At 36.5% G+C, this 19,810-nt stretch overlaps 1 protein-coding gene across 1 annotated transcript in view; it reads left to right on the top strand.

Annotated features, from left to right (window-relative positions):
• The window catches only part of PREX2 (phosphatidylinositol-3,4,5-trisphosphate dependent Rac exchange factor 2), a 186,678-nt gene that overhangs the window by 99,507 nt on the left and 67,361 nt on the right, over window positions 1–19,810 (top strand). Inside the window, exons 22-28 of the mRNA XM_054192997.1 lie at window positions 687–804; window positions 1,652–1,836; window positions 5,214–5,375; window positions 9,163–9,385; window positions 9,740–9,947; window positions 15,670–15,849; window positions 18,625–18,719. Coding sequence (XP_054048972.1) covers window positions 687–804; window positions 1,652–1,836; window positions 5,214–5,375; window positions 9,163–9,385; window positions 9,740–9,947; window positions 15,670–15,849; window positions 18,625–18,719 — 1,171 coding nt within the window. The remainder of the gene's footprint in view (window positions 1–686; window positions 805–1,651; window positions 1,837–5,213; window positions 5,376–9,162; window positions 9,386–9,739; window positions 9,948–15,669; window positions 15,850–18,624; window positions 18,720–19,810) is intronic.

Here is a 19,810-nt window from a genome sequence, read left to right as displayed (position 1 = left end):
TCTAGATGTGATACTTGAGGGCATGCTCTAGTGACAGAGATTGTAGGTTTTTTTTTTGTGTGTGTATGGTTGGACTCGATGATCTCAAAGGTCCTTTCCAACCATGAAGATTCTATGATTCAAAAAAATATAAAAAAAAAATAATGTATATATAGGTAATGATGGCTGTAGTGTATATTCTTGCCAGTGACAAATGGGTGATAGATTAACTGGATGTACAGTTTCTTTGGTTGGCATTCCATAATATTTGCCAGCAGATTTGTGGATGCACAGGAGATTTAGCAAAGCAAAAATCAATTCTCTTTTTTTTTTTTTCTCACGTTTTCTTGTCTCAAATATTTTTCAATCTGCAGTTTGATTTGAAATGTCTTAAATTATTTTTGGCGGAGACATGAAACTGATGGATGTCATGCTGTCACAGATTTCATACTATCTCATGACAGTATACTCTGAAATAAAAAAAACCAAGTTGACAAAATGCTTCAGATGGTTTTAGACAAAGACAAAATTCTCTGTGATTTTCAAAATACTAATTTTAACTTGGAGCTCAGAAGGCAATAAAGCTGATAATAATCAGGGAATTAAAGCAACTATTTCATGTTTGAGAGCAGTGAAATAAGTTGCTATCAATTGCACTTGCAAAGCTTTTCCTAGCTCTCTTTTTTTTGTTTTTTTTTTTTTTTTAGCAAGATTCTATACAGTGGGTTTACAACAGCATTGAAAGTGCACAGGAGGATCTTCAGAAAACAAACGCCAAGCCCTCAGGAGATGATGGAGGTGATGCCTTTGACTGCAAAGTGGAAGGTATGTGATGTCTGTTGTGATATTGTTGTTGCTTGGAACATTGGTGTAGTAGCAAGGAAAATATAGGCAGTGGTTTTGTTTTCAGAGGGGAAACTGCCAGAAGATTGTAAGATGTGTTTTACATAAGGATTTGCTTTTTTATGTATTCTGAAGATGTAAACTTAACATGCTGTTCTCTGAAAATTATTATATTTCCCATTTTGAGAAGAAGCTTCTGCGAACACTTCAGGGAAAATCTGTTCAATTTTCTTTCATAGGATACATAATCCTACATAATCCAATCATTTAAGGCTAAATTCAATGCATTAGTCACTGCTGCATGGGAAACAACAAATCAGCTATCCTTCAGGTTATTTTCAGGAAATTAACATTTAGATAAAGCTGGATTCATATGCATCATGGTAATTAAAGAGATGGTTAACATGTGAACTGTATTTATGTACTCTGGGTAAATGCTGATATTGTGGTTTCATTTCTGAATCTTGACACTTCTCATGGTCATTTTCTTCTAGTGTATTTAGAAGTTCTCAGCTTTCCATTTTTTGCTGTTTTTTTATGTCTCTGGATTATAAATGAAGTTGAATTAGTCCCCTTCAATAACTGTTTGTAAAGGGAGACTATTGTGACTTGTCTGTTCATGCCTCTTTAGCAATCTAATATTTTAACATTCATAAACCTACTGGTGTTATGATTTTTAAATCATTCAGCTGGTAGCTGGGATTTTGATGAACGTCTTTAAATAGAATGATCAAATCATACCTGGTTTTAGAATACTTGCCTAGGTCCTTTTAATTTTGTTTAGCAGCCAACCCTCCTCAACTGATTTGTGGCATTTTCTTCATTCTAGAGGTAATTGACAAGTTTAACACTATGGCAATAATCGATGGGAAGAAAGATCACGTGAGTCTGACTGTAGACAATGTTCATTTGGAGTATGGAGTGGTTTACGAATATGACAGCACAGCTGGAATAAAATGCCACGTGTTAGAAAAAATGATTGAACCAAAGGGATTTTTCAGCTTGACTGCAAAGGTATGAAGCAATTCTGTGTGTATTAATTCTTACTATGTTTAATACCAATGGAGCAATCTTCTGCTGATTCTTAGGATTATATGTATTTCATTTAATATCTTGTAATTGGTCACCTTTGTCCCTTTGACATTTTGGAGGATGATTGTGTACTCACGAAGCAAAATAAGTTACGGTGTGGTTAGAAATTGAGACTCTAAACTGAACAAATGTTAAAGAACTTGGAAGTCTGCCATTCCTCCCGCCCCTCTCCCTTTTTTTCTTAATTATCAAATAAATCTTCAAAGAAAGTTGAAGACTCACTGAAATGTCAAAACTTTATGCAGGTAGGCTGTAGTTTCTTAATGTTGTTTAATCTCATCAGAATTGGATATGCAACTTTTAAATTTATTTCAGTAAGAGTAACAGGAGTAGCACAGCATCTGTTGTCTTTGTGTCTTAAAGTAAAATAACACAGGCACATAAATTGGCAAAATCACAGAGGAAAAAAGAAAACAAGTGCAACTTTTGAGTTTGCTTTGCTGTTTTTTCTTTGTGAATATTTCCAAATGGTAAACCCTGTGATTGCTATGAATGGGATGTAAAAATTTTTTGTTAATAGCTAGTCTTGTCTGGGTCAGATTGACAAATGATGTAGTAATACAGCTCTTCTACTAAGTTTTCTTTTGTCTTTTCACACATTAACAAAGTACACTTAATAAAAATATGAAAGCCTGAACTTTAGGGGTGTGTGTTGGTATTTGCAAGTTTCTTTTTCTGTTGATCTTTCCATCGGAAATGTAAGCTAACGCACTGATCTTTTGTTGAAATGACTGAGGCATGGGCATATGTTTCCTTTCTCTGACTTCACTTTGGAGCAGGTCACATTGACAGGGGAGTAACTTCTTGCACCAACATCAGGAGATTTGATAGAGCTGGTCTAGTCAATGCTTCAAGTCATTGGCCTGAAAGATGTTAATTCTTGCTGTAATTACAATTTCATATAAAATATTTAAGGTATTATTTCCTAACTGCTTAAGAAATACTTTTCCATTGTTGTATATGGAGTAGTTAAGTAAAGAAGTACTTCCAGCACGCTGATTATTCTGGCCTTAAATAATGCAGTGTCATCAACCTTAGCGTTTAGGCTGGCTAATTAAATACCTGGAGATGATTAAAAAACAATAAGGAGATGTAATGTAGCTATGGTAGGGCAATATAAAGTTTATTTCATGTGGTAGTGGTCCAAAAAGGTAATTATTCTGCTGTGTTCAGCATTGGTGCTTCCTCTCTGGGAAGTTGTGGGCCCCACAATTTAAGAAGGATGTGAAGGTCCTTGAATGCATCCAGAGGAGGGCAACAAAGCTGGTGAAAGGGTTAGAATGAATGTCCTGTGAGAAGCAGCTAAGGACTTCAGGTTTGTCTAGTTTGGGGAGGAGGAGGCTGAGGGGTGACCTCATGACTCTCTACACCTTCCTGAGGAGGGGAAGTGGACAGGGAGGTGCTAAGCTCTTCTCCCTGGGATCCAGTGATAGGACACGTGGGAATGGTTCAAAGCTGCACTAGGGGAGGTTCAGACTTGACATTAGGAAGCATTTCTTTACTGAGAGGGTGGTCAAACTCTGGAACAGGCTTCCTAGAGAGGTGGTTGATGCCCCAGGCCTGTCAGTGTTCAAGAGGCATTTGGTTAATGCCCTTAACAACATGCTTTAGCTTTTGGTCTGCCCTGAATTGCTCAGGCAGTTGGAGTAGATCATTGTAGGTCCCTTCCAACTGAAATTATTCTACTCTACTCTACTCTACTCTACTCTACTCTACTCTAAAAGGTCCACAGGTGAAAAATCAGACCCCTTAACTAAAAGGCAGTAATAAAAATTGTAGTGGCTCTTTATCAATTATAAGTGTCTGCAAATGTTTTTAAATACTCTAAATGTCAAATTATCTGTGCTTTCAGTAGGTTCTTATGCTTCTCTCCTTGTCTTCTTTCTCTCTTTCCTGTGTATTTATTGTTGCTTTGCATTTTTGAACATTTCTGTTCTGCATCATCTGTAGTAGGGGAGTGAAGTAATCCTGGGCTGCTATTCTATATATTGTGCAAATCTTTCCTGTGTTAATTATTATGATGAGAAGGTATCCAGTGTTGCGCTGCAAAAGTTACTGGTTTTGAATGCACTTATTTTAATGAACAGCTGAAAAAAAATATTGAATTATTCAAATCTGTATTATTAATTAAACCATACATAAAGGAAACTTAAAAGTGTGACCAAAGTGATTGGGATGTTTTAATGCAGTAATTAAACGCTGTAGCAAAAGAGTTGAAAGCTTTCCTTGATTCATCCTGGTAGGGACCTGAGAAAAAAATATCTCAGGATCTAGTTATTTATAGTTTTGAAATGTGACTTCTTGGAGACTTTAGCTTTTGCATTCCAAAATTTCTGTACATTGTCATTTTTATCTAAACTCCTTGGTCAAGCTTATAAATCATATATTACATCTGTGATGGTGGATAGTATAATAATGAACTCTAGCAGAAGTGAATTACAGATTTAAGTCCCATGATGGATTAATACTATATGTGTTGTTTGTCCAGACTTCTTTGAGCATCTCTAAAATGCAAGCCTTTTCATATTTAGGCGCCCTTTAATGTGGATTTTAGGTGCCTTTGTTAGGAAGTTATTTTGGGTATGTTTTTCAAACACATCTTCAGAGTTGGACTCAACCAGCAATAGACATCTCCTAAGTTCCATAACACGGTTAATTTCAATGCGTGAAATCCTAAGTCTAAATCCAAAATAGGGCTGTATGCTACCCTTATCTCTTTAACATATCTTTTTTTTTTTTTTTTTTTTTCTTCAGTTTTGTATCACCATCGTTTGCTGGTGCTATTCCCATCATAGCAAGGCTTCAGTCTTTGCTGGGCAGTGTAGCTTATCCTGTTTCCTGTTTATATATGCAGAATATACAAGAAGAGAGCACTCAGTTTTCTCGTATGCTTTTTCATTGTGTTAGTGTTGGTTATACTGCTAAACCAAAGTTTTGCTACAAGTAATAAATTAATTCATCATCTTTGCATAATACGTGCTGTTCAGCTGAATACAGCAGATAATGCATTTCAGAGGAGCCATAGTTACATTAGTAGGAAATTAGTAGTAAATCCATTATCAGACAATGTCATGAGAAGCCAAATAAAAGTACTTATTACGGGTATTACTTATGCAGGGGATAGATTTTAAGAAACCTGCTTCCCAAGTTTCATTAATTGTTGTTATGCAGCATTGCCTGTAATGTTAAAAGGCAACTGATTATCAGGCTTTTCAGCTTTAATTATAAGGGGTGATAAGTAAGGGGTTATCTTAGTCATCTTATTTCGTAACGTACTGCTCTTGTTTTTATTATCTTAGATTCTTGAAGCACTGGCGAAAAGCGATGAACACTTTGTGCAGAATTGCAACAGCCTCAATTCCTTAAATGAAGTGATCCCCACTGAGCTTCAAAGTAAATTCAGTGTCATTTGCAGTGAGAAAATTGAGCATATCTACCGAAGAATCTCTAGTTATAAAAAGGTATGACTGGCACGTCCTAAGCTTGGCGATATTTGTCTTTTAAGGGAAAAACAGGGGAATGTGGTACAGTTTGAATCAATCTTCAAAATGTCTATCGCAATGACAAAAAGTATGGCTGAAAGTTTAGCTATTTTGAGGAGTAAATGTCTAAACTGAGTAATTGAAAATTGTTTTCAAACTGTGCTCTTTATTATCCCTTTTTGAGACACTGGGTATCGTATCCTTTCTTGTTTGCAGTGTTCAGTTGTAGATACAATCAGCTGCATATTTCCCACAACAGGCCCAGCATTCTTGTAAATGCCTTAAATCAATACTCTAGTGAATTTGCAGATGTTAACCAAAAATGATGCAATAACAGCAGAATTGGTTTTTTCCTTCTAATGCATCTTAATTTTAAATTCCAAATTGTTATCCTTTTATTCATCTTTTATGCCCTTCAAATTGGTATTACTTTTTTCTAGCATGACTATTAATAGTAATAGCTCTGTAAATTGTTAGATTAACTTGGGTTAATAAAAGATTATAGCATGGAAAAAAGGAGAAGGTGCTGACTTTCATACACTTGAGATCTAAACTAATGAGATATGAATGAATAAATAACCCGGAGTATGACCTCTAGTTGCTGTCAGTGTATTTCTTTATAGTTGTTTAGCTAAGCAGGGCATAAATGAATCAACCATTTGCCAAATTGTTAATGCAAACTTATTTTCTCATCCTGGCCTCTGCTTCCTCCCCTATACAACCTGATTCTTGAGAGTTTAGACATAGTTTGAGGTAGGTCCACAATGGCTACGTAGAACTGTCTCTGCCTTCCCTGCCTTATCTCAGTTGGGCATCTGAGTTGTGACATTTACAAACTGGTCTGTTCTTAGAGTTAATATGCAAAAAATTGAAAAGGGGAAAAAAAAAAAAAAAGAAAAGGAAAAAGAGGTTCAATGTAGAACCTTCACACAGTTATAAAAGTTGCATGGAAAAGAACAGATAATGTTTTCTTGTTTTTTGAGGAAAAAAATATAGCTTCAGTAGCACGGAGGCCAAAAAGTGGCTTTCCAAAGACTTTTCAGGGTGCTTTCTGACAAGAAATGGAATAAACTGAGGAATCACAAAAGGAGACATCAAAAGGATTCTGATACTGTATTACCAAACATCCGATCTCTCTGTTGTTTGCCTGAATTACAGACCTCTGTGTTTTCAAAATTGATTCAAAATCAAAATATCTTTTTTTATAAAAAAACAAATGAATTAGTTTTAACATTAATGATAGTGTATTTTAGAGTTTGAGCAACTTGTAGGTGGTTTATACCTTTCCTGTAGCCAAAAAATTTGAGCGTGATGTGTAGTCTCGGAGAAGTTTTTCTGGTGCTTATACTGTCTAGAAGCAGATATTGCTGATACAAACTGTACTTTCAAGCTCATCTGCTCAAAAATCAGTAGTTTCACAGTTACAGCTTTTAATGACAATTAGTAATGCAATGAATTTCAGGAATAGATATGTCATTTTCTTGGCAAGGTAAAGGTAACCATAGTTACAGCAGACTTTCAGAGTGCCTGAGCCCGGCTTGGCTCCTGGTTTCACTGCGAAAGTTCGAATTCTATAAATAGAAACCCTGTAGATTTCTGCAGTTACTACTATTATTATTATCAGAACATTTTGCTCATAATAGACCTCGAGTCCAGTGCCATGAGTCCCAGATGTTTCTCAACACATATATGAAAAGAATTTTGGACCTGACTTATGACCTGATTAAATCGTAGCCAGGCATTTGGTCTCTCTGGAGCAGGATGTGTGGGAGATTGAGATGTGAAATATGTACTGCTTGCAAGAACATTTTCATCATTGAATGTCCTTAGTGCCCTTCTTAACTATTTGTACATTCTTCAGCCTTCGAACAATTCCATAATTGGATTTCTTGTAACCTTCCAGATCTTGTTCTGATATAAAGATTTAAATGTAATTAATCAGTCAAATATTCATCAGGCTGAAGTAATATGACACTAAAATAAACAGAAATTTAAATCCCAGCACAAAACCCTGTTATTACTCAGAGGGGAAAGACTTATGTTCAACTGAAGTGTTAGTCAAAACTTGACTAATTGAATTTGTTCTGACATTTATTAGGGAAGGAACTTCACAAGGTAACTTAGAACGTATTCTTATGCATGAGCTGTGCTCCATAGCTGAGGTAGGTCTGTGCAATATTTTGACTGGAGAGATACAGTGATTAAAATACCAGGGACTTGGAACTGATTATGTCTTTTCCACAAAAAATTCTCCCCTAACAACAAACTGCACTGGAAAGGACAAAAATCCTACTTATGACTGATGGGTCTCTTTTCCAATGGGAGAGCTTGATCTCATGACTCTTATGATTCTGAAGTAGGTGTATTTTTTAAGTGTCTAAATTTAGTACAGTTCTGCCTTAGCCATTTTGGGTTGACATAATCTCATCTTAAAACCCAAATACCTCTAAGCCTGTTCAAGAGTGCGCACAAATTTCAGGCCTTATAGTGAAGGAGACATGGCTTGGCTCCTGTATTAGAATGAGAGCACAAAACAGGAAAAAGAAAAAGTGTTCGTCATTGCTAAGCTAATATATGGGAGAGAGAAGATGTGGTGAACCAGCGAACTCTGTAAAATATGGTGTTTGCAATTTTTATCATCTGACGTTTATCAGCTTCACAGAATCACTCAAAATCACATAATGGTTGAGGTTTGAAGGGACCTGTGGAGGTCTTGTCCAACCCTCCTGCTCAAGCAGGGCCACGTAGAGCCAGTTGCCCAGGACTGTGTCCAGGCGGCTTTTGAATGTCTCCAAGGATGGACACCTGACAACCTCTCTGGGCAACCTGTGCCAGTGCTTAGTCACCTTCACAGTGAAAAAGTTTTTCCTCATGTTCAGAGGGAACCTCCTGCATTTTGGTTTGTGCCTGTTGCCTCTCGTCCTGTCACTGGGCACCACAGAAGAAAGCCTGGTTCTTTCCTCTTTGCATCCTCCCTTCAGGTATTTGAATACATTGATGAGATCCTCGCCAAGCCTTCTCTTCTCCAGTCTGGACAGTGTCAACTCTCTCAGCCTTTCCTCACAGGAGAGATCCTCCAGTTCCTTAACCGTCTTAGTGGCGCTTAGCTGGACTCTCTCCAGTATGCACATGTCTCTCTATTTCTGGTGTGCCCAGAACTGGACACAGTACTCCAGGTGTGGCCTCACCAGCGCTGAGTGGAGGAGCAGGAGCAGCTCCTCTATCTGTTGGCAACACTCCTAATGCAGCCCAGGAAGCCATTAGGGAGGACTTCATCCATCCTGAATGTGAAGTTCATAATACTTAGCTTCCAATTCTGGCTTTATTATAGCTTCAGGCAAGAACTTCAGAAATTTTTGCAAGACATAGACTTGAAAACATCTGTGTCAGCAGGTGTTTATAAACATCATATGCAGCACAGCACTAGATCATAGAGCATTTCCAAGACTTTCTCTCCAGGAAGACACTGTTAATATTTTATTAAGTTGCAAGGAAAATAAATTCTACCTCCTTGTTACATGGCTATTTACATTTGTAAAATGTATCATTTACTTCAAAACCCAACCCCTCAAAAATATAAAATGAAAAATATTTTTTCTTTCCCTTGTAGAGGAAGATGGAAATTATGAAGTCAAGGCATCTGAAGTCCAGGATGCCTGAAATATTTTAAGCTTTTGTTTTCTAGTCAGGTACATAAGTTTTGTCAGCCAAGTGCTGACATATCAAAAGCTGTTAATCAAAATTTTGTTTTCTTTCTCACTTCTAGTTTTCAAGAGTATTAAAAAATAGAGCTTGGCCTACCTTCAAACAAGCTAAGTCAAAGATTTCACCACTTCACAGCAGTGATTTCTGTCCAACCAATTGCCATATCAATGTGATGGAAGTCTCTTACCCTAAAACCTCAACTTCCCTTGGCAGTGCCTTTGGTGTACAGTTAGACAGCAGAAAACATTCCTCACATGAAAAAGAAAATAAAAACACTGATCAAGGTAAGTCAGTTGAGCTTGGAGGAACTACTTCCAGTGCTTCTGATACAGAGTCTTAAAAGGTAACTGCTTTAGGTTTATGTCCCAAATATTAAAATTAAGGACAAGCTTTTATGAAATCACCCTAGTTTCAATATTTAGATTTATTTTAAAGCGTAATAAAGGCTATTCATAATTTCACCATAACTTTTTCCTTAAAAGGCTTGACTTGATATACAAAATAAAATGCAAGATTAAATAATTACATGAAGTTTTAAGCAGGCAAATATTTCAGTGTCTGTTAGGTATTTTACTAACGTCAAAATTTTTGTTGAAAAAAAGATAATGATGTAACTAACCTCTTTGGATTATTCCCAGGTAAACTGAATCCCATGATTTATGTCCAACATACCATTACTACTATGGCTGCCCCTTCAGGACAGTCTCTTGGTCAGCAAGAGGGCCGTGGTCTGAGGTACCTCTTAAAAGAAGAAGATTTAGAAACACAAGATGTCTATCAAAAACTGCTATTCAAATTACAAGCTGCACTGAGAGAGGTGGAAACATGTGTCTGTCAAATAGACGAGTAAGTAAATGTTACCATCTGGACTTGCCTTTATTTTTCCCATTGACAATACCGATAAATCCGTGTATCCTTTTTGTGTAGTGTGGGATCAATGTTGACTTCAGATAGAATTGAAATAAGGTGAAGAATTTAAGTGTAAGTAATATTATATTTTGTTCTTTTTCCCAGGATCCCTGATTTTTTCCGACTTTAGTTTGTAGCTTTTCTCTAGGATGTGGAAATGCTAACTATTTTGAGGTGAGATAAACAGGAGGCCAACATGTCATCTAAAATTTCACTAGGAAAGGAAACAAACATCAGGGGCAGAAAAATAGCTTTTAGTTAACTATTCAGGTATTGCTGAATAGTCCCGAAGATTAATTTGTAGGTTTTCACCTATAGAAAGACTATGAATTTATTAGAAATGGGCTTTAATGAAGAGCTGTGGATCTAGGGAGAGCCACTCTTGAGTGATTAGGACACTAGGCTTGAATGTGGGAGACCCAGAGTCTCAACACAGTTCGTCCTAATTCAGGACAAGGATTTAAATCTTGCTTTTACAGTTGTGAGGTAAGTGGGTTGACTGCTAGGCTATTTGCTGTGTTGGGATAAGGATGAGGAAGGATGATAGGTCTTTCAGTTCTGAAAGATCCCATATGTAAAGCAAACAGCAGAAATTATTCCTTTTGAAAATATAAATAATATAAGTTTTTTGAGTTTAAAAGCCGATCTTTCATGATCTCCAGTTTGGAACAGTGGTAGTTCATTGCTTTTCCTGTTATGTTGAAGATTGGACAATGGTTTGTCCTTTCATAGCTATTTCTGAGTAGCATTTTGTGTATTATTGTAATAGCAATATAATGTAATAGCTATATAGTAATAAGTAATTATAATGTATTACATACCGTAATAGGAATGAAAGTAAGATTGGCCTGAAATTTTTTTAAGAAAATGATTTTTTCTTTCTGTTCCTCTAAGTAGTTCTGCTAATTATCATGCTGAAGTTGGAGTCAATTAATTAAATTTAAGGTGATTTCAGTGCTTGGGTGCACTTAAAAAAATGACTGTCTGTAAAGCCTGTGTTGTCACTCTTCCTCAAGGAAGTCAGAAAATTATATGTGGAAGTTCAGTCAATATTGCAGGAAGCTCCAGTTCCCAGTCTGCCACACCTTTCCTTTTCACTCCCTTGAGCTGGTGATGCAAAAACACAGGAATTTCTGAGCCTTTTTTCGTACACATATATGTATAAATACACGCACACATATATATTTTGTGTGTACAGGTATATACATGTATGTTCATTTTGTGAGTCACACGGTTGTGAGAGTAATCACAGGGGTTCACTTTTTTTCTTTCATAAATTTCCCGTACCCTGACCTTGTAGTGGGTCTTGTATAAGGTGCACAGATTTATATATGAAATTTTACCCTTTGCTGTTTGTAAGACTGAGACTTTTCATGCTTTATTCCTCACGGTCTTTGAGCGCACTGCCAGTGTATAATTACTGTGGAGGAAGGCGGTTCTATACAGGAAACAGGATAGCCAAGGGACCTACTTAAAAGTGCTGAACAGGAAAGAGGGAAGCCGGGACTATCTGGGTGTGAGCAGTTCAGCAGTACATGGTGTATTATATTAGAACACAGTTACTGCTACTAATTAACTCTTGAGAGAAAAGTTAGGCCTACTAAGAAGCAAAAGATAGAGTATATAAGATTGGATAATCAAATGTCTGTGCTTTATTTAGAAGTGTTCATACATCAGCAGCTAGGAGTATATGCTTAAATACACCAATCCTTGAACTTTTTTACAAAGACTGTAGAACTTTGTTTTCTGCTATGACATGGGCAACAATAAAATTGATGTCTTCATTTACTGAATTGCTTATTATTATAAGCAATCCTCATTATTATAATTTTCTTAAGACCGAAAATACGAGTATAGTTTCAAAATTCTGAATGTATATAATATTGATTGATAAAAAAGCATTGGGCTACTAAATGACTTTTTGATACCCTTTATAATAGTACTGTTGAAAAATGTGTTGCTCTTGCATGTTACTAGATGTCTCTGCTCTGCGCTGAGGTCAGCAATGATCTCTCTCAACGCCCAAAATCTTGCGGCAGTGTTATCTGTCCAACCTCTCCTATTTGTTAGTGAATGAAAGAGAACTGAAGAACAAGTGTGTTTCACCTGAAGAGCAAGTCTGTGAGAGCTTGTGAATTATGGGGATGTCTTAAGAGAAGATTGTGTTGCACCAGCATTATCTTCATAACAACTTTCATCACGGCTTCTTGATCAGACTGGATTGAATAAGTACAGTACTGATGGAGAGAGAAACAGAGATAGACACAAAAAAGACACGTATCCCCTTTCCACAGCCTCTCAAAGTTCCATTGACTGCTTGCAAACAGTTTAATAGTATCCCAGTACTTCTTTAGTACCATTGCCAGATACGCACCATTGATGCTAGATGTTATACAGAAATAAGTCCTTCAAGTTATTTTCTATATGGTGACTCTGCTGTGTTCTTGGTTCACATGCACTCAGTGTGCTCCCACCATCCCAGCTGTTTTTTGGAAAGATGTCTGTTGGGAGTATACAAGAGACTTGAACATTTTCCGAGCTGCAGGGAGTGAGGAAAAGGCAAAGCAGCTCACAGGTTGCATAGGTTTCTTATTACTGCCTGTGGCTATGCATTTTTTTAATGCTGTGATTGACCATAGCAGATTTTGGGTTTCTTTGACATATTTTTAGGATTGTGTTGATTTGGGTTGCATATAGGATTAATTCCACATGTGAGGATTTTTTTGGTTGAGATTTGAATTTCTCTCTTTCATGGAAATTTTGTTCATAGTTACAGACTTTCTAGTTGTTAGTTGCTACTCATTCACATACTTATCTTATGAGATAGACATCTAAGATAATTTTGCTTGGGGTAGACTCATCTCCAAAGAAAATACGATGTGCATGTGCTGTGTTTAAGAATAATACAATTAAAAAAAAACACTAAAAAAAAATGTCTATTTAAGCATGATTATTAGGTGGTTTTTTTGCGTCCAGGTTTGGGTTTGTGTGTTTTAGACTCTGTGAATTGGGTTTTTAAGAGCACTTCAGTGACCTCAGGAACTACCAGCTCCAGAACTCTGTTATCCAAAGTTCCAGTTTTCGTTCATGGTAGTGCAGCAAAAAAATTTTCCTGAAAAAAGAGCCTGCCTGCTGAGAGAAAGTGAAAAGCTCCCTTAGGAAAAGCTCCAGCTACCTTCATCAGTCTTTTAGTGAGATCTTGGCAGCAGTGACTAAACAGTCACATAAAAGAAGAGGATATAATAGTCTGTCTGTGTCTTGACAAATAATTACTCAGGGGAAGATATTTTCTGGAGCTGAAATTGCAGTTCATTATGCTTGTTTCTTACTCTTGATTATTTTCTTGCAACAACAAAATCCACAAGGAGTTACCAGAATGGATCTGCCCAAAGCCTATTTTTGTTTTCCTAGAAGTGGATGATAATGGGAAAAAAAGAAAAAGCAAAAGTATAAGTTCATCCTTGTCCTTATCTCATCTCATCTTCCAGCAGGCAGTGCTACAAGGTCTTCTTGGAATTGGTGTTTTAAGAGCACTGTTAGAATGATATGCCATGAATTTGTCTAATCACTTTTTGTATTTTTGTGTTCACAAAATAAGTTTTACAAGTATGAAGAACTCATTTTCTAAGGTCTACATTTCCATAACACATTTATCTTAGGGCATGTTCAAGAACATGTATGCTCTAGCAGGTAGATTGAAACTGAACACTGCTGTAAAATATGGGCCCTGTCTTTCTTCCTGTCCTTGTGAAATCCTGCTAACCGATGACTTACATGGTAGGGAAGAAGTGAGTTGTGATTTCACACTGATAAGAAGTGTTAAGGCATCATGTGGCCCAAAAGATGTGGATCCGTGGGTTTAAAGTCCAGTAAAATTATGCCTTTTGTATAGTTTTTCTATATTTTAGTTCTAGTTAGATCAGTACCTTTTCCAATATGTAGGAGAAATATGTCTGTCTCTTGTTAGCTTTTAGATAGAGAAAGTTATGCAGAAATGATGAAGAGATTTGCTAAAACACTTTACTTATCATCCTTGTTTCCGTAAAGTTAATGTCAAACCCCATATTAACATCTATCAGGTCATGATTCCAATGAGACCAAGCTTGATATACCATGTGAGGAATGTATTCATGGCTCTGCAGTCAACAGACAGAATTATAGGGCTAATCTACCCTATTGCATTTCCAAAGTATGTGCTTTCTTAATTTCTTTCTTAAAACTCTGTCCATTCCTGAGAGTCAGGAAGTTATTTGTATAAACTCAAAAACGTTATAGTTGGTGTTGAATACCATGTTTTGTATGCAAAAAGTCCCTGTTCTGAGTCCAGAAACATCAACATCAAGAAAAGCTTGGGATCAGGTTGTTTTCTGGTAGGATATGTTTGTCAAAAGAGTAGAGAAATAGCGCAGTACTGATGTTAACTATAGCCGAACAAACTTAACTTTGTTAGGATAAAGAATAAATTACTTCAACTGGCAGAGCCCCCCAAAATTAAGATGGAGCTCTAAAACACTTAGAATTCCTCCCTTGTGTAATGTAACAGTGCTAATATATGAAATAAGAGTAAATGAAGGAATTGTGAATGCTACCCTTTAATAACAATTAGGGCAGCATTTTGTTCATATGAGATATGCATCTTCCATAGTTTCCCTTCAGAAGTAAGAATTACGTGTAACAAAAAGATCTAACGTATGTTTGAATCCTGCCACGTATTTGGTAGAGGGTTTGCCAGTTGGCCATTTGGACAACTGCTACGATAAAACCCTGCTACTGTGTCTAAGTACTTTACAGGGGAAAAAAGCTTAATTCAGTGTCTTCTGATTTCAGGTAGTTAAAAGGTATGTTTTTTCAAGAAAAACACTGCCTTTCAAAACCAAATATTAGTTTGAAAACGTCATTCTAATGGAGTGTTTAAGTAATAGGAATTGAAGGACAGTTGCCCATTATAGCTGTTCTGATCTTGAAACTAAATTAGAACATCTCAACATGAGTTAATCACCCAAGAATATGAACCTTTTGCTTCCAATATTTGTGCATGTTCTAAATGTAGCAGACTGCACTGTTCTCTCTTCGTGACTGGATGTCACTCTTGTGCTCATCACAGAAGCTTGTAGATTAATCATCAGTTTTACTAGTGATAGTAGCTTAGACACTTTGAATGTCAGAAAATACACAGACATGTATCTTTATGTTAATAAAGATTCTTTAAATGCCTTAGTAAAATAGCTTACGATGCAGGCTGGCATGTCTAGTACAGTAGTAATTGAGAAAATATATGCTTTTGACAGAGATACAGTTTCTTCAGTTTGTTTTCTTGATTTTTCCTGAGAAGTACATGGTTTGCTTTTAAAAACAGGTATGTTAATACAAAATTTGACCCCAAGTGTTCAAGAATATGCTGTATTTCTTCCCCAGCCGGAATCATTGCCTTCATACAAGATTGAGTATTTAGTAATGCTAATAGGTTTCACAGTTACACATTTTAACAGCGGACTGTGTCACTTTCTTCCCATGTTTCAAATAGGTATGGACTGAATTAAGATGTTCTCTCCACATATTATATGTTGGAGGACATTGATGAGAAATGTTATTTTTTTGTTAGCTCACTTTTGGTAAAACATGAACTTATCTTTCTTTTGTTTTTTTCTTTGTCTCACAGCCTTCTTTCTTCAATAACATACTCTCCCAAATCAGAACGTAAAACGCCTGAGCCTTTAGTACCAGCAGACAGTGATAACGAAAAGGGGGAAAGGAATGGGAAAAAAGTCTGTTTCAGTGTGACAGGTGATGAACAAGAAGATTCCGGTCATGATACCATCAGCAACAGGGATTCTTACAGGTAACTTTACTAATAATATTTTCATTTCTCAACTCAGACCTGTGGGTTTGTAGACTCTCAAGTGGCTATGAGGAATAGCAGGATATAACAATTCTGACATTTCTAACAGAGGAATAACTAGTATCAAGATGTGTTATGAAATTTGTAAAATAGACTCTTTTATGAGTGCAGATTAGCTATTAGATTTCGGTATCCCTAACCTTCATAGAATATCACAGCCAGAGTCGTAAAGCTTTACTTTAGATTACCCGTAATATAAAAAAGAGAAATAATTTTTGTTATTATGTTCCCGAACAACAAAACAAATATTTGCCATGGAAATCAAGATGCCAGAGCCACCACTCTTGCTGATCTAAAGAAAATTATCAGTTTCTCAACATGTATTTCTCACCTTCTTCCATTCTAAATATTGTAGCATCCTCACATCTCTAGAATTTGCAATGCACCACATTTACTGTGAATTAAAATACAAAGAATTTTGAAAAGGAAGGAGTAATTATAGCAAGCATAGGTCTTACAAAGATCATCTTCTGTTGCTTAGAGAGAACTGGTTAACTACATGATATAAAATCTAAATTAAAATTTTAGCTGCAAGTGAAAAAAGGCTTCATTATTTGTTCATTATCTTGGTTCATTATTATGCTCAGAAAGTAGAATCTCAGTAGGGTCGTCATTTTTCTACAGAACTCTGTGTTGCTGAGATCTCTTTCATAAGCTAATATTTGATTACTGCAGCATGGTGAATAGGAACTCTTTGTCAGAGTAGAAACAGATCTAAGCTTGAGGAGAAAGAAATGTAGAGATAATTTGCACAGATTAAGTCCATCTTGTTCTAACCATGGTGAACACAGAAGCAAAGCACTGTTCCAGCTGAAGTGTTTTTGGGGTTTCTGCATGTCCATGATGTGTCAAACTGACTGTGCAGGAGATGCTCCTAGTGGCCTGTGTTTGCTCCAGTTGGGAGGTTCCCCAGTTGGCACAAGATTTGATGTGTACAAAGAAGGTGTGACTTAGGACATGGGTGCCTCCCTCTTCGTTTAAAATATTTTCTTTATTCTGATTCTGTCGTTTATAGTCCATTCTGGCTGTTTAGGAATGATAAAATCTAGGTTTCGCTATGCAGAATAATCATAAAACTGGTGAGTTTAGAACAGTTGTTGAAGTGAGATTGGAATTCTTTGTTTCTTTGCTTAAATAATTACTTTAGGTAATACTTAAAATCTCCAGATCACGTAATGCCACTGTGGTTGTTATTAGAACTAGTAGGCTAACTTCAGCCGTGAGAATGCTCCCATTTTGTGTTGTAGGGTCTCATTCTAAACCTTGCAATACAACGTAATAAAAATGCAGAATGATATAGCTAGTCTGTTTCTAATTTTCCTGTGTTTTATTTTCTCATGCTTTGCACAATCCAGTTTTAAATAACCTTCATCTTCCCTTTGGAGACTTTAATAAGTGAATAGAGTTAGTTAGAAGACGTTTCTTAATATCCAGCCAGAAATTCTTAATACTCCCTGGGACTGTTCACCCTCTGTTAGGAACATGTTGTTACTGATGTATTTTCATCTGCTTAATGGATGTGATTGTAATTATATCATATTGCTTCATTTAAAAGTTTTCCCCATTCACTTACCTGGTTGGTTACAGGTCCAAAACATATACCTTAGCCAGGAAATGTAAGTCAGTATGCTAAAACTAGTAGAAGATCACTTCTGTATTTACAAAAATAAAGAAAACAAATAGGGAGCAGATGGGTACATGTATAACAGCAGCGTTATATATAAAATACAGATATGTATATCTTGGTGAATGGGTATGTGAAACCAAAAGCAGATCATTATATATAAATATCCTTTAGGTACATTTCTACATTTTCCTATATTCACTTGGGTTTTTAAGACTCCCTCTGCTAGATAATTACTTAAGCATTTCCTGCATTGAAGCTAAATGATCTTCATGTGGCTAAATAACTCTGAAGACTTTGAATTCAAATTTGTATTCATAGGTTTTTTAGCCCAAAAGGCTATGTTTTACTCTGTTTATGCTGCATAAGTAGGTACGTTCTCCATCCATTTTATGGACAGAACAATTTATTTTTGAGAGAAAAGAGCAGAAAAAAAACCCCCAAGCCTTTAACCCTCAAATCTCCTTAATAGACTGGTGCGGGTGACATTTTATATGCATAGAAGTTTTCACTGAAGTCACAGATGTAAATTTCTATACATTTCTAACAAAATGAAAACCTGGAAGACATGGGATCATAAACTATATTTTGGCTAGTAGGGAAAAATAGTTTGCAGTTTGAGTATTGGTGCTACTCAAATGGATCGAATCTCTTCTAAACCCATTATGGACTCTAGTTTGCAAGTCATAAACCAGAGTATTTTGTCATTTGTGTTAGCTATGCACTAGGAGTACAGAAATTAAACGTGGAGTTACTAAAACATTTGAGGCCACAGTTTGAAAAACTGTCACTCATGTAAGAGAAGTTGGTTGTTTTGCATCAAAAGTGTACATTATCATTCTGCAGGTACTTGTTCACATGGAAAGTGAAGGGAGACAATTAAATCTCATATTTTGAAAATCTGTTCCTTTATGTCCTAAGAGGATTGCAAATTATATGATAGCCTAAGAATAGGGATTTTATTGTTGATAAAGATTTGCACAGACTATCTCATCATTAAATTTAAAAGGGGAAAACTTTGATACAGAGCCTGTGTTAAAGGACATAACTTTATTTCTTTTTTTTTTCTTTTGTGTTTTTTTTTCTTCAAGCGATTGCAACAGCAATAGGAACTCCATTGCCTCGTTCACCAGCATTTGTAGCAGTCAGTGCAGTTCTTATTTTCACAGTGATGAAATGGATTCAGGTATGTTTAGAAAAGTCGACTATGAATCTGTCATCTGTTCATTTTACTGAGTTTTATTCTTTTCATTTGCCTGGCAGTTTTGCTGGTTTTGTTTTAAAAATTGCATCCTCCTTGGTGATAGAAGTGTTACCATTTTGCTTCTGCCCAGCTAGTGCTGCACTTAGGAATCCTTCTGTGAGAGAGAGCCAACGTTCCAGCATCTCTGTGAACAGACCAAATTAGTTAGAGCTCTTAGAGTCACTGCTTTTCACCACTTTCATGCCTTGACCTTGACAGTGCGTTGTGTTGCACAGAGTGAGGAGCATTTTAGGTGAGTGTGGAATGCTCTCCCAGCCTGCGTCAGTACCCAGACGGCAGGATATGGCTGTGTATGTTTGTAGGAAGGAATGTGAGACCACATGGAAGCAGATTTTTGTTTATGCCATGACAAATTGAATTTAAATAAATGCAGCTGCTAATAGGAATGAGATGGGATTTAACTGCATGGTGTACAAGGTCATACGCTCAGGGACTAATAATAAAAAATAGTTGCTCCAGGCTGGGAGTTTATCATTTGGGAGTGATTTAGGAAAAAAAAAGAACTGGGCATATTAGTTGAATATGAGCCACCAGTGAGACATGGACATAAAGAAGGCAAGTTTTATTGCTGGTTGTACCAGCAGAGGTATTTTGAGTTGGGACAGGAAAGTATTAATGACATTATGTAAGGTAACCGAGATACCTTGTGAATAATGCAATTCCAACCAGCTGCTTTCGAGAAGTGGTCCATACTTAAAGAGCAGAGCAGATACAGAGGAAGGGACGAAAGACATAAAGAACTCTTAGTAAAAGAGGAGACCCAGGGTCTGCATCTTCAACTTAAGATATAAATGGGCTGATATGCACTTGTGCAGCATCAAGCTGAGCTACCAGCTGAGGTGCCTGATGCAGTGTTCGAATTGATAAATACTGCTGCTCAGTGAAACTCTCACTCTCCTGATGACTTCATTTTCTCCTAGTTCCAAAGCTAACCTGGTTAACTCCAGATCAGGGCTCTTTGGCACTGTGCTCCATCTGTTGCAATTAAAATCCTGTGGAAGGTTATAACTACT

Source organism: Rissa tridactyla, chromosome 2 (genome assembly GCF_028500815.1).
Source record: "Rissa tridactyla isolate bRisTri1 chromosome 2, bRisTri1.patW.cur.20221130, whole genome shotgun sequence".
Taxonomy (NCBI): domain Eukaryota; kingdom Metazoa; phylum Chordata; class Aves; order Charadriiformes; family Laridae; genus Rissa; species Rissa tridactyla.
The sequence above is the reverse complement of the archived record's forward strand: the minus strand, read 5'-3'. Positions and strand labels throughout refer to the sequence as shown.